The 14,091-nt window shown below is 37.5% G+C and overlaps 2 protein-coding genes across 4 annotated transcripts; one reads left to right on the top strand and one right to left on the bottom strand.

Annotated features, from left to right (window-relative positions):
• LOC18776145 (teosinte glume architecture 1) lies at window positions 4,620–9,132 on the top strand. 3 transcript variants are annotated; one of them, XM_020563315.1, is made up of 4 exons: window positions 4,620–6,596; window positions 6,784–6,920; window positions 7,663–8,553; window positions 8,854–9,132. In XM_020563315.1, the coding sequence occupies exons 1-3, from the start codon at window positions 5,929–5,931 to the stop codon at window positions 8,535–8,537; spliced, it is 1,680 nt and encodes a 559-aa protein (XP_020418904.1). In that variant the 5' UTR covers window positions 4,620–5,928; the 3' UTR covers window positions 8,538–8,553; window positions 8,854–9,132. The 3 variants fall into 3 exon arrangements, with proteins under 3 accessions (XP_020418904.1, XP_007209100.1, XP_020418905.1); XM_007209038.2 differs by lacking the exon at window positions 8,854–9,132 and having other exon boundaries at window positions 4,622–5,367; window positions 5,671–6,596; window positions 7,663–8,791; XM_020563316.1 differs by lacking the exon at window positions 8,854–9,132 and having other exon boundaries at window positions 4,623–6,596; window positions 6,784–6,896; window positions 7,663–8,791.
• Window positions 10,902–13,488, bottom strand: LOC18777071 (alpha-1,4-glucan-protein synthase [UDP-forming] 2). The gene is made up of 4 exons (XM_007209217.2): window positions 12,833–13,488; window positions 11,907–12,157; window positions 11,660–11,828; window positions 10,902–11,518 (listed from the first exon to the last, which is right to left on the bottom strand). The coding sequence occupies exons 1-4, from the start codon at window positions 13,157–13,159 to the stop codon at window positions 11,177–11,179; spliced, it is 1,089 nt and encodes a 362-aa protein (XP_007209279.1). The 5' UTR covers window positions 13,160–13,488; the 3' UTR covers window positions 10,902–11,176.

Genomic DNA, 14,091 nt, shown 5'->3' with positions numbered 1-14,091 from the left:
GTCAATAACAAGAGCATATCACTTGTCAAACAGTTGGACATCGCTTTGATAAGTGACGTGTCGATCTGAGATTGGTTGTGGTGAAATTAACTCCCAGGTGACCGATATTTGAGAAGGAAGACAATTTACTAGAGCCGTACTCTTTTTACGCCTCCGAACCCAGCTTACAGACAGATATTCGCTCAGAGGACACGCGTCAAACCAAAATTACCTTATTAACCAACGGTAAAACCAGGATCGGCGCACAGGCGACGGGCACGTGTCCGCAGAGCAAGTATTTTTATTGAAACTCGGAGGAAACACCTGCTTACACAAAAAGTTGGTTTTATGAAGTCATAATTTTACTGCCTGTAAGAATTCTTGCATATACTAATTAATAATTACGGACTGCACGTTTTGATTAAGTTTTTTTTGTTTTTTTTACAGGAAAGAGACCAATCAGAAAAAGAAGCTAAGATACATACCAGAAGCTTTTAAATTTTGATGTAGACAATGATAAATAAATAAATAAATAAAAACAAAAAAAAAGAACCTGATGAGGTCTAATTTCATACATATGGGATATGGCTGGCTAACTGTGTGTTGTCATTGTCATATGGACTCACAGCCATGTGCATTGCTCCATTTCCTTCTCTTGCGCCAAAGGCACTTGTTGCACCACCGTCTGTACATGGCCAAATTAAAGGCAGAAAAGAGGAAGAAAAAAAATACTACATACACCAAGGGGTTACATAATTTTTGAATATCAATTTATTTCCGTTCCAAATTCACTTCATACTTTATTTATTAAGAAAATATATAAAAAAAATTCCCGATTAATGTATTAGTATATATTAATGTCTCGTTCACAAAACTTAAAGTCTCGATTAATGGAGCAAATTATAAAATTAGATATGATTCAGTCACCAAATATAGAATTTTCGTTTTAGAATTGTCAAACAAAGAATTTTCTTAATTTGATTACCCTCTCCATTACAAGCTGCCAAGAAGAGCAAACTAATAAAAGTACTTTCTTTTTTGGCGATAAAGTAGTAAAACAAGGTGCTTGAATGCAATGTCGGGCGCAGCATGCCCCACGTGAATTATCTCTGGTGTGACGCCACATCCAAAATGTTTCTCAAATGACATAATGATATGAAGATGGCTTTGGATCCCTTTTGTTGAATTGAAAAGGAGAATTTCATTTTTAGGTTTTTTTGATTTATAATTTGTAGGCGCTTACCAATATCAACCCAAAGCCTTGAAAAACCCAATTCCGCCTCTTTTCTGGTTATGTTAGTAAATTTTGTGTGGGCTGTGTTTTGAGGGGTATTTAGTTTGGTTTGCTGATCTATGGCTGTTTGGTTCTTCATGGTGGTTTGTCCATCTACAATTATGGAGTTTCTCTTTATTAGTGGCTGCTTGGAGTTTCTATTTGGTTGTGACGGCTAGGTTTTTTATGTTTTATTTTATGTATTTATGTTTAATGTGGGCTTTATGCCGAATATGAGCGTAATGCCTCTTTGTGGGTTATATGCCTTTATTTGGGCTAAATGTCTTTATGATAGCTTTTGAATTTAGTGTTTTTGCTCAAGAACATGATCTTCATACTATATTGTGATGGTTTTAGTTAGATTTATTCTTGTTTGTTTTCTGTTGATTTTTTGATCGGTGTTTTTGCTAGATTTTATTTGTATTTTTCTTTATTTTTTTGGGGGATTGCAAAGAATTGGAACTTCGAAACCAAAAAAAAAAAAAAAGATGAGAATTGATTGGGTTTCATTGGAGATAAAAGGAGCTCCCAATTCAGCCTTTTTCTCTCTCTTTTTGGGCCATGGCCCATTATAATTGAAAATGGCTGAAATTATAGGTAAAGTACTTCTGGCTGAAATTGAAAATCAACCAATGATAATTGTCCAAGTCTGAGCTTCTAGGCCTCTTATTAATCTTTTCGACCCTCTTATTAATCTTGTGCTCCGAATTCTGTTCATAGTTTATCCAAAATATCTAGTGCTGGCTTTGATGCTTCTATATTGAAATTACCTCCTTCAAAAGGTCAAGAAATATTGAAGCAAGAGTAAGATTATTTATTGGGTGCACCATCCATCATAATATTTTGGAAGATAATATGATATGAGTTTTCTCCTCCAATCAGTCCTCTCTCTCTCTCTCTCTCTCTCTCTCTCTCTCTCTCTCTCTCTCTCTCTCTCAAAGGGTAGGGAACATAATTGCCTGAAAGATAAAACAACACAATGTTGCATGGCAGCTCTCTTTGGCAAGGCCTTCTGGACACTAAATGTGGTGGGGGTGGGTGGGGCCTTGGCTCCAATATAGTATTTAATGGGATCCTTCCATCCCCAGCCACCCATCCATATAAGCTTTATATCCTTTTTCCTTGTCCACAAGATTGTGCTTAAAATTCTCGAGGACTTGAGAGGGACGCATGAAAAAAGAGGGGTTAATTATTGGGCATCATTTTCACTCAAAAAAAGGGGACTAGTGGAATTGTCATCTGCCCCATCTTACCAAAGTGCTACCTGCCTCTCTCTAAGGTCTAAGCTTAGCTTCATGGCTTTTGACAATGTGGCATCCACCTCTTTTGTTCCCTCTCCCCCCATCAAAACCAAACAAACCTGATTTGATTCTTTTTACAACAACATCAAACTGCTTTCAATAACTTTCTGCTAATACATTGCGTATTTCCAAGTTTAGATATTAAACATACAGAAACATGCACACTTGTTTAGTTGAATTCTAGTCGTTGGATTTAAGTAACGAAAAACATAAGTGATTGATTTTAGACAAGAAAAAAAATAAAATTACAGATTATGAAGCGGAGATAGCACTATTTTGTTATCCCTAATCAATTACAGACTACTTCGTGGAAAATTTATCACACGTGACATGCCGTGATTAGCTGGAATAGTAAAATAGTCTTATCCCCACTTCACACAAGTGTTTCTCCCCCATAGCCCAGCTGCCATTGATTTGATTTGAATTGAATTGAATTGCAGTAGATAACATATGGCATTAATTGATGATAAGTTTGTAGTTATCAACTCCCCAGTTGCCCTAAGGCCCCTTAATTAACTTTGTGTAGAATTAGATTCTTGAGGCCATGCATGCAGTACCATCCTACCCTAGCTGTTATCTTTCTTTCATATGAAAATATTGTTTCTTTTCGGCTGGCTTCGCCTAGCTAGGGTTAGTTACATTCGATTATGTCAAAAGTTAAGCACCACCTGACGATGAGTGAGTGAGGAGTTAGCTCCTATAGCTTGTTTGCTTTTTGTTTTTGGGCGTGCGGATGTGTTATGGATGGATCTTATCTTTCTTTGATGCTCTTAAACAAAGATGAGTTTGGTTTGGTGGATGGAGTAGGTTTTGTTGGCCCCTACCCCTACCAGCCTCAATCTACAAATACAATAGAGCACGTGAACATACAGTGTCTGTCAACGTACGTATATACTTTACCTTTCATTCATCATTCAATAAGGTATTAATTAAACCCTGCGTTAAATATATGTTTTGGCAATTCTTTCTCACCACACCACACAATATATATATATATATCGATCAATTCAAACAAACAGTAATATCTTATTTTCTTTGAAGAAAAATAAAATGAAAAGTGGATGGGAATTTGAAATTTCTTTTCTGATGCAATGGTTGTCCTGTCTCTTTCTTCTGCTTTCGTTTTCTAAGTTGAGAGGAAATTAGCAGTTTTCCTTCTCCTTTCCTGTCTGTTATCTGACGTTGTCTTCTTTGCCCCCCCCCCCAAAAAAAAGAAGAAAAACAAAACAAGTTTGATTGATGGCTTGTGGTTGGAATATATTGCTCTCAGTTTGACTTCACGTAAGATGTGTCCCAAATTCATGACATCATATAGGACCCAAATTGTTTTATTTTCTTTGACAAAGTATTATGTTTTATTACTGTCGTATCGACTGAAAACTACTTGCATTTATCCTCTTTCCTTGGGGAACAAAGCTTTACCGAACATATAATTCAAAAGCTTAAGGTAACTGTTGATAAATTCTTATACAAACCGTACTTGGAGATCACAATCCATGTATTTTTGGTCAGTTGGTGGATTGGCATACTACTTTACATTCGACCTTGTGTTCACATAATTGAGTCACGGTCAAACATTGTTACACGTTTTAACGTTCGAATAATCTTCCTTTTCCAAATACAAGGACGACAAAGCTGAGTGTTGGGTTTGGTTGGAAACTTCCTCATCACCACCACTAGGCACCAGGCAAAGAAAGATCTGCAACTAAACCCTAAATCCCCAAACTTTATCCCCACATACTTTGAACTTCTGGGAAAGCACTCTCTGCTTGACTTGTCAATGGGGATGGTGGCTGCCAGTTTGCAAATGCCACCCTAAGTGCATATGTGTTCCATCCCCACCCTCATTCCACAGAGCTTGCAATGCACGCCCCTGCCAGCCAGGTCAGGAGGTAATTTTGGTATTTCCAGGGCCAGTCCTCAAGATCCCAACATAAAATTAAAATAAAATACTGAGTTAGTGTTGACTGTGCATTGACTTGTTGGCCATCACTTTCTCGGTCTCCCACTCTCTCTATAGACTATAATCGCTCTCATTTGCATGGCTCTGGCTTTGGCTTCTGGTGGTGGTGATGGGCCATGTTTCAAGCCATGTTTTCCATGCTTCCAAGGAATATGCTTTTTCCTTATAATTACTGATAAACTAATCAACTTTACTTAATTTCAGGTTAGGTTTCTAATTAAATATGACTGACCATCTCAGCTAATTCTTTTGTCATTCATTTTAATAATCATGGGTGTTTATAATTATGAGCTCCTCTTTTGTATCTCCAATATATAATTTAGATTTATGTTTTGAATCAAACTTCTGTCTGCAAGTTTCACCTCCATCAACAATTTTTTTTGTTTTTTTTCCACTCATAGCATATCATAGGTCCAAGTTTCAAAATTCACATTGTCCCCATCATCCACAAATTTTTTTTATTTTTATAACGTTGCTCTACTATTTGTATTGGTTCTAAAAGAAAAGAAAACATTATTGAATATCAAATTTCTTGTCATAGAATCTTGGTAATTACTTAACAAAAACAAAGTCTTGGTAATTATAATTAAGTGTGGAAATAGCAGTTCCTTGGTCTCCTTTGCTTTCTGACTTTAGTCTACTAAATTACATAAAGTTGCAGCTCTCTTCAATGCTCTCTCTCTCTCTCTCTCTCTCTCTCTCTCTCTCTCACACACACACACACAAAAAATAGCAAGTTAGCAACTACAAGCTCTTCCATGGAGTTTAGAATTTACTAAACTCTTCCAAATTTAGCTGTCTGCCTCAACCCCCATAATGCCACACTATACCTACTATCTACTTTTACACTGGTAAAGTGAACACACACTCTCTCTCTGTCTGTCTCTCTTTTGGGCAACTTTTGGTTTTCCTTTCTTTCAGCTGCTGAATAGTTTTTCCATCAAGTACCTGAAACTCTGTTTTTGGCTCCTGTTTTCCACTCATTCAGCCTTTGCTTTATACATTGAACATGTTCAGCTTTTTTACTTGTTCCTTCAATTGTCTTGATTGAATTCACGTGGGGGTTCAGGCTTCAGACATTTTTTGCAGATTGGTTATATTTTTCTTGGTACGGTCCTGATGGGTTTTCCTTTTTGTTCTGTTTGGTTTCCCAGAAACTGATTTTCCAACGAATTTGGAGCTTCAAGGAGGAAACGTTCTGCAGTTTCTTTTCATTTTTTCTTCTAATAAAGATGGGCTTTTTGTGGTTTGTGTACAGAGTTAATGATTATTCTCCAGTAATGACCTATATATAGCTTTGAGCTCATTGAGCTTTTGGAACTATAAACAATCAGCTTGATCCTTGGCTACAAGTGCCTGATAGTTTTCCCCATGAATTGAAGTGGGCTTTAGTTGTGATCCTTTTACTTGTAATGGAGTCTTGGAGCCGTATTTCTGAAGGGAAGGGGTTTGTTTCCGAAGAAACAATTTCACACACTGATTCATTTTCTAGAAGTAGAAATACTTTGATGGGTTGGGAATTGAAAATCCCCTGTACTTTTGGCAGCAATGTTTTAGTGTCAGGCCAGCAAGCTATTGAAAGTCAGGGTTTTGGGGAGTTGGGTTTTCCAGAAATGATGGGCAAACATTTCTCAAATAATCCAATTAGAGATGTATTGAGTGGCAAGGTTTATGGTGAAAGAAGTACTAATACAACAAGTATGGCTACCCCAAATTTATTTTCAGGAGAAGATGAATCATCTTCAAAGCTTTCAAGCTCTATTGTGGACTCTAACAGTAGGGATTCTTCACTCATTGATTTAAAACTAGGGAGGTTGGCTGATAACAGAGATTTCCATGATTCTAAATTTTCTAAAGGACATCCCATATTGTCTTCATCCGAATCATCGACACCTCCAAAGCGAATGCGGGTGTCAGGATTGTATTCTCAGACCGCCTACTGTCAGGTTTATGGTTGCAACAAGGATCTCAGCTCCTCTAAGGACTACCACAAGAGGCATAAAGTTTGTGAGGCTCACTCAAAGACGGCCAAAGTTATTGTGAATGGCAGAGAACAGAGGTTTTGTCAGCAATGTAGTAGGTTGGTTCTGTTTCATCTTCTTGATTGAATTCAATTTGTTTGGTTGCTCAGAAATAGATTCATTCTAAATCCATTGTATCCTTGAGTTTAGCTCATTTAGGATTTTGAATCAAACCAGCTGAGCTAATGTGCAAAGTGTCATGATTCTTGTTGTTGCTGTAATATGTACTGGCTTTTGACCATCCAGGTTTCATTTGCTGGCTGAGTTTGATGATGGTAAGCGTAGCTGTCGTAAACGCCTTGCAGGACACAATGAGCGTCGGAGAAAGCCTCAAGTGGGGATTCACTCTGGAAGAGCTGGTAGGTTGCTTCAGTCGTATAATGGTATTAATAAAATTTGTCTCTAGTTTTCTGTTATCCTTACGATTTCATGGTCCCCCTTTCTCTCCTTAACTGAATGCAACCATACTGTGATCTCTTGTGCAGCCCTGAACTTTGTATTACCATGAAATGTTTAACTTTTCTTTGGTCAGCGGAACCTTAGTGGATTCTGTGGAAAAAACTAGAAGGCCTCTAAATGTCCTTTATATATTATCCAGCATTTTATCCATGAAAGTTATCTAGAGTTTTTGGCCCTGTCTCCCTTATGTTTGGCTTAATTGAGCCACTGCTGTGTCTCAAACCAAATGTTACTAATGGAGGAAAATGAAACATCATGCGTCCACTGGCTGCATATTGCGGTTGCAACATTGAACTGAAAGCTTCTGCCAGTGAGAGTGGGTCAAATATATGATCGAAATGCATCCAAAATACAAATAAATAAAATTGTCTCTTTAAGTAAGTCAAGCTCCTTGAATGTCACTATGATAGAAAAAAAATGCCTTAATAAGAGTCATTTACTCTTTATGATCATAGATTCATATCATATGTTTTGTCATGATCTGTAGAATTCCTTCAGAGCTCATCCAGTTTGCATGTAATGACAATAATAAGTTGTGTAGTCTGAGGATTCTCCTGTATAATTTGTACTTCTCCAAGTGTCTAATTAGTGACTCATCATTCTATCACTACTGCTTTGAGTCATTTAGATTTTTAATCTTCTTTTGAACGTCTGCACGGTTTACAGGCAGCAGATTTCAGGATAATATGTTAACAACTGCATCTTTTATCTGCCAAGAGATACTCCCCAGTGGAATTTTGGATGCTGAAAATTATGGAACAAATGACTGGTGCAGGCATTTAAAAGTTGAAGATGCGACTCATTATAGGCCTTTGTCAGGGGTTCCTGTTACAAATGGGCATCTGCCTTTGAAACCAGCCTTTCCTTCTTATGATATTGGAAAACGGTACCCCCCATTTCATGACAATGGAACTAATCCTCTAACTGGAAACATAATCATTGAGAATGGCAGTCAATATTCACATGATATGAGAGGCCTAAATTCTGGTTCACACTCTATGTTTCATGAGACCACCACATTAGGAAGTGAAGACTTCAATGTGTTCAACACTGCTTCAACTGTACATGGATTATCGGGAATTTCAGACTCTGGTTGTGCTCTCTCTCTTCTGTCATCTCAGTCACAGAAATCTTCAAGCCATTTGTCAGGAATTCCCATGGCTAGCCCCCTGGTCATGCCGGACAGGCATACCAATTACAGGCTGGTTCAAGGTTCTGAAAATCTTATTGGGGGATGCTCACATGCCTCCTCTAGTGGGGTTTCAAATAAATTCCCTTCTTCAGGAATGAATTCTGGAGCTGGGACTCACCTGGGTCCCATACTTCTATGTAATGGCAGTGATACTGATGATTTTGGAATCTCAGATGGGATTTTCCAAGGATCAGATTTTGTGAATGCCAAAGATCGTCTGTCCTGCGAAGATGGGACCACTATCGACTTGCTTCAGCTTTCCTCACAGCTCCAACGAGTAGAGGATCAACGGCAATCCATGCAGGTGAAGCAGGAAAGTGATGCTTTCTGCTGCCTCAGAATCACTTAAGTGATCTGCAAATTAGGTAAGCCAATGTGTATCTTAGTAAATTTATATTTTGCCGCGATAACTCTCAGGAGGAAAAAATTAGTATCCTCCTGGCCTATTATGTTAACCTCCATACAAATCAGAACCGTGCCATATGAAAAAATGTATGCTTTATATTATTTCTTATAGGCCACATTGAACAATGAATTTGTCTGAATCAAGTTGTAATTTTCATAAGCTGCATGCTCAATCCAATTGCTGTTTTGAAGACATAATATTACTATCTTGTACTTCCTTTTATATCAGAAAGTAAAATATTTGGTCTGTAATGAGACAGGAAACAAGGTGCAAAAGCATGTGGCACTTGGGAATAAAGCTACCATGGATCTCCTTGAGAGACATTGATAGTAGCATGCAAGAAGAAGCTAGAAACTTTTAGTATCCGTTAACGAGCTGCTAACAAGTTTTTAGTACTAGGCAGTCAGATTTAAGATCCACTCCCAAATTATACAAGTGTTCAATTATATATGTACTCAAATAATCGTCTAACCTCGTAGGTTCTTTTGTTCTCTGCATTCTCAAGAAACGTCATTGATAAGTTCTGCTTTCAAGCAAACATCTTGGGAATAAAGTTCTGTTTCTTACCTTTCTGCAGAGCATTTGGAAATGAACCCTAAACCCTAAAATCTTCTCTAATTAAGCTAGCATACTTGAAAAGGTCGATTAAATGTGAGCTTGCAAGCAGTACAAGGAAGGGGTAAGTTTGCTTTCAGTTCCACCAAAGAAAAGAAAGAAGGATAATTGCTTTATAATGAACATACAGTTGGTACACAAAATGATGATTATATGGCACGCAATCTTTGCTAGCTTTTATAAAGAATCACTTGATCCTACTGATGAAATTTGTTATCACTATACGAATCGGATAGTAAACTATATCGAACCAAACATTGTTCAACAGCGCCTAGACAATATGGTACTTGCCAAAATGCCTGAATCTGCATGATAGAAGGGCAAGATTGCAGTAGGTTTGTCAACACCGAATACCGCCACTAAAACCAGATAAATAAACAAAATAGATGGATTGAGAAAAATTACTACTCAGAGTAGAATCTGGCAATAATTTTTAATAAACCAAGACACAGTTAATGGCAGGCTGGGCGCCAGCATTGTTGTGAATATTGTCAAAGGAAAGTAACGTAGGAAATGCGTTGATTTGCTCACAAATCTAGCAGTGAGGAAGTGCATGTGATATGCTTTCTTTTTTTGGTCAGAGTGACATTCACTCAACTATACTAATTAAATTTGAAATAACTCTAGTTGCTCTACCAATTAACTTTGATTTCGATTTTTAGTCATTTTGTGGGTTGGATAAACTTGACTGCATGACCTACGTGAAATGAAAGCGATGTTAGTCCTGCCAAACCCAATATTAAATCATGTCTGCATTTGCGGGGCAACTTCCTCCAGCTGATTTGGTTGGATCCATCTATTATCACAAATTCAAATTTGCAAGTAACTTTGTGGTTCAGAAAGCATGTTTTGAACGCAATCACTTGCTAGAAAATATGTTTTTTTTCCTTCCATGTTGAGCAAGTGGAACGAACATGCACATCAAAAGCTCAAAACAGAGCAGAGAGCTTTAATTATTAGCAAGCAAACCCAATGCTTTAACATTCAAATATTTTCCCCAATTCTCTCGCTTGTGGGACCTAACTCGTGTGAGAGATGTAAGAAAATTAAGACCTTTTGGCCAAAAGTTATCGAGAGAATATCCACAATTTGATTTAACATTGATATCAATCAAGACATTTGATTCACAAGGGCCCCTTTGTAACAGACCGAGTCTAAGTTAAAAAAAAAAAAATCTAAAAATTCTTCTTCGAAACAAACTGTTCTACCTTATTTCTTGGAATCCTTGCTTGCTGCAATTTCAAACATATTTTTCACAGCAAATACAATCATGGTGGTGCTCAACCAGAAAAATTTGTATACAACGAAGATAACAAGGCAGAGCGTGATTCACTGATATTACAGTGCTATTCCGTGACATGCAAAGGGCAGCAATGAAAGTCACGCGTAGTGCAAAACCCAAAGTTCAAACTTTGAAAACACCTCCATTTGCTTATCGAATTCCGTACTTGATATTGACCCGTGTATCAAAGACTCAAACGGCCTTATTTTCTAACATTCTCTAAATGAAATTGCGCAAAATTGACTGTAGAAGACGGGCAGTGCCAAATGCCAACTCATCTTTGGCAGCATACACTTCAATATAAGCTTCCATTTTGGAATCTGAGATGCCAGGAAAAGATGCTCTGAAAGTCGGCAAAAGAAAGAAACAAAAACACTAGATCGAAGAGATGAAAGAAAGCAAACACTATGTCAAACAAAACTGTAACTGAGCCATTGTTGAATTGAATAAATAGCTAACACTTTTAATGTATATAGAAATACATATCCGTCATCATTATTGTTCTAAGCTCATAGTACTGCTGATATATAAATTAATAAGAAAATATCTTCTCCGACCTGCCAAATAAATGACTCCTAGCTCCAAAACCAAAAGCTCGGATAAAAGGGAAGATCAGATTACAAACATGGCCTATCACTGACACCGACTATCGAAAGATTAATGATAATGGCAACCAAAGATCAATCTATTTCGCAACAACTCCGTTCTGCTCAACAGATTTTTCTCCAGATGGGTTCAACTCGTCCCATGCTTCAACCCATGTGACCATGGCATCTGCAAGCTTGAGGAAGTAGTCATCAACCTTGCCAAGCTTTGCCTTCACTTGCTTGGAGAGCTCAATGTAGCAGCTCTGAACGGTGGTGCAGTCTTTTGGAAGGGTAGCAGATTGGAAGAATGGGATCAACTCTTCTTGCCAGTATATTCCTTTGTATTCCTTCTTAAGGTTCACAAATGGATTGCTTGCTTTGCTATGCCAGATGTAGGGCAATCCTGTCTTCACTCCCAGCCCCAAGTGGTCACATATGACCTACAAAACCAACAATGACAACTCATGTGACCCACTAAAATTTGAAAACACAAGGCAGTGTGTTTTGATTGCAAAATCAATGAAATGCACTCACAAAAGACAATAAAAATGTACAGGCTCTAAAGAGATTTTGAGAGATACCTTCATGCACCAGCCAGCCCACATATCATCGTAACGCCCGATTGGCTGACCATCACCCATGAGTCCAAAGTACATAGCAGGTCCAATCAATTCACGGTTGAATGCCAGATTCATACCACACATGGGAAAGAGAGTTCCCTTGGGAATGGTCAGGACTGCATCCACAAACCTAGAAACATGGCATTATAGTCAGCAAAACACTCAAATGCAAAATTTCTGAAGGATTGAAAATTGCAGACCAATGTACCTAGTGTTTCTCTCTAGAGGCTTAACAAGCTGAGTGGGTGCATCATAATCCGGAATGTTGAGCCAAAGGCCATGAGAAACAGCAGTTGGGATACCTTCACGTAGACTGAAGGGGTAACCACGGACAAAGTCTGCACCTTCACGGTATGGGTCATACAAGGTGTTAAAGAAAAATGGAGTTGATGGAGTCAGAAGGTTCTTAATATGCTGCTCAAGAGCATTGATATCTTTGCCAGAAGGATCTTTAGCAACCTGCATTTTCATAAAAAAGAACCATGATTAGTTATATCAACTTGGTCTCACAAGAATTAGAGGGATATCAATGAAATCTGAAACACAAAGGGGCCACCGTAACATGCTATTTTCACAACGATTCAAAGCATAGATAAATGAAATTGAAATTCAGCACGTATATCTTAATCAAAATTTATAGACTGAAACTCTTCAAGTGTGAATCTGAAAGTTATCCCATTACAGTGCAAAGGAGAGATCTGTAAATTTGGTAAACCCCATCTCTACACTAACTGAAAGAACTCATGGTACAGAGATTCTGGCTTCTGCCAAGAAACAGATCAACCCAAAAGTATGTAAAATAATAACATATACATCATAAGAAACATAGATCAAATCATGCAATGTCCATTGACAACAGAAAAAGAAGTTAAATTGACAAAATAGACGAAGCACAGAAGTCAAACAGAGACAGCAGAAACAGATCTAAACAACAAAAGCAACATAATTTAAGTACCGAGCAATCATATAGAGTCAAATCAACATCGAACTGAAAAATAAAACTGTACTAAGCCAGCAAAACCCGCAAATCCACAGCCAAAACCCATCAAGATCCATGCTTTTGAACCAAAAACTCGAAACCCAAATCCGAAAAACTCCCAAACAAGAGATCGAGCTGTTGAAATAGATACTTACAAAGCAATCGTCGTCGATGGTGAAGATGTACTTCTTCTTGGAGACCATGTAGCCGAAGCAGCGGCAAGCAGAGTCCTTGAAGGAAATACAAGAGGCCTTAGGACCCAGGATGCGGTTAATGTCATTGCGGTTGTAGAGCTCGTAGTCAAAGCCCTCTGGGACCTTGATGACCTTTGAAGGGTCACCATCTTGGACGATGATAAGGTGGTATTGTTCAAAAAATGGCCTCCACATCTCCAAGAAGTCCAGGTTTCGGATTGTGGGAATAACAATGTCAAGCTCATCTTTGAGCAGAGGTGTGGGAGCAACCTTACTGACTCCAGCCATAGCTGTTTCTCAGAGGGAAAGAAAAAGTTGGGGGGTTGGACTTTAGAGAGAGTGTTGGGTTGAATGTGGGAGTTGTGCCTGTATTTGAAGAGTTTGAAGGCTTGGGGTGACACGTGCGAATAGGTGCTGACACGTACGAAGAGGGGAGGATAGATGTATTAGATAGAATTACAGTTTTGCAACGCTTTGATTAGGTTACCGTAATTTGAGATCATGTGAGATATTGAGAAGAGTTACATAAATTTACTTGGAAAGAAATTCAATCAGATGAAAAGGCTAGAGTGTGGATTTGGTCAATTTCAAATTCTAACGAGTCAAATGATTAGGCAGAAAAAGTAAGAAAAGAATGTAATAATCCCATTGTGATTTACTAATACTCTTTTAACAAAAACAAATTGGATATTAGGAAATAAAAATCTATGTAATAAAAAGAAAAAAAAAATGTAAGATGTCCTTCCTTTTCAACACATTGCTAGATCTTAGAGTCTCTTGTCTTTTTATTCTTATTTCGTATTACTAATAAAAATTAAACTTAGGAATAAAATGACAATGTAATATTTGTTTTGAGGCCGCTAAAATAATGAAAGTATAATCTAGAGCAATAGACTTACATTTAGTATTATTTTAGTATTTTTAGGCTTCTTCTCGTATTTATATTCAGACTCATAATAATTGAAAAAGTTATCATATTATGTGTCGTGTTAGTAAGATAAAAATTCACTCATATAGTCTTATTGTAATACGTATACATTTATTGACATTATATAAATAAATATAACAGTTGTTTTTATAGAAGTTATCGTATATAATCTACGATTAGTAACGCCACATAATAATATTTTAGTCCCACAAAAGTATTGGTCTGGAGAGAATGCCTATTATTAGTGGGGAAGGGAAGAATGGAAAGTACTTGACGTAGTATCACATCAATG

This window comes from Prunus persica, chromosome G5 (assembly GCF_000346465.2).
Source record: "Prunus persica cultivar Lovell chromosome G5, Prunus_persica_NCBIv2, whole genome shotgun sequence".
NCBI classification, from domain to species: domain Eukaryota; kingdom Viridiplantae; phylum Streptophyta; class Magnoliopsida; order Rosales; family Rosaceae; genus Prunus; species Prunus persica.
The sequence above is the reverse complement of the archived record's forward strand: the minus strand, read 5'-3'. Positions and strand labels throughout refer to the sequence as shown.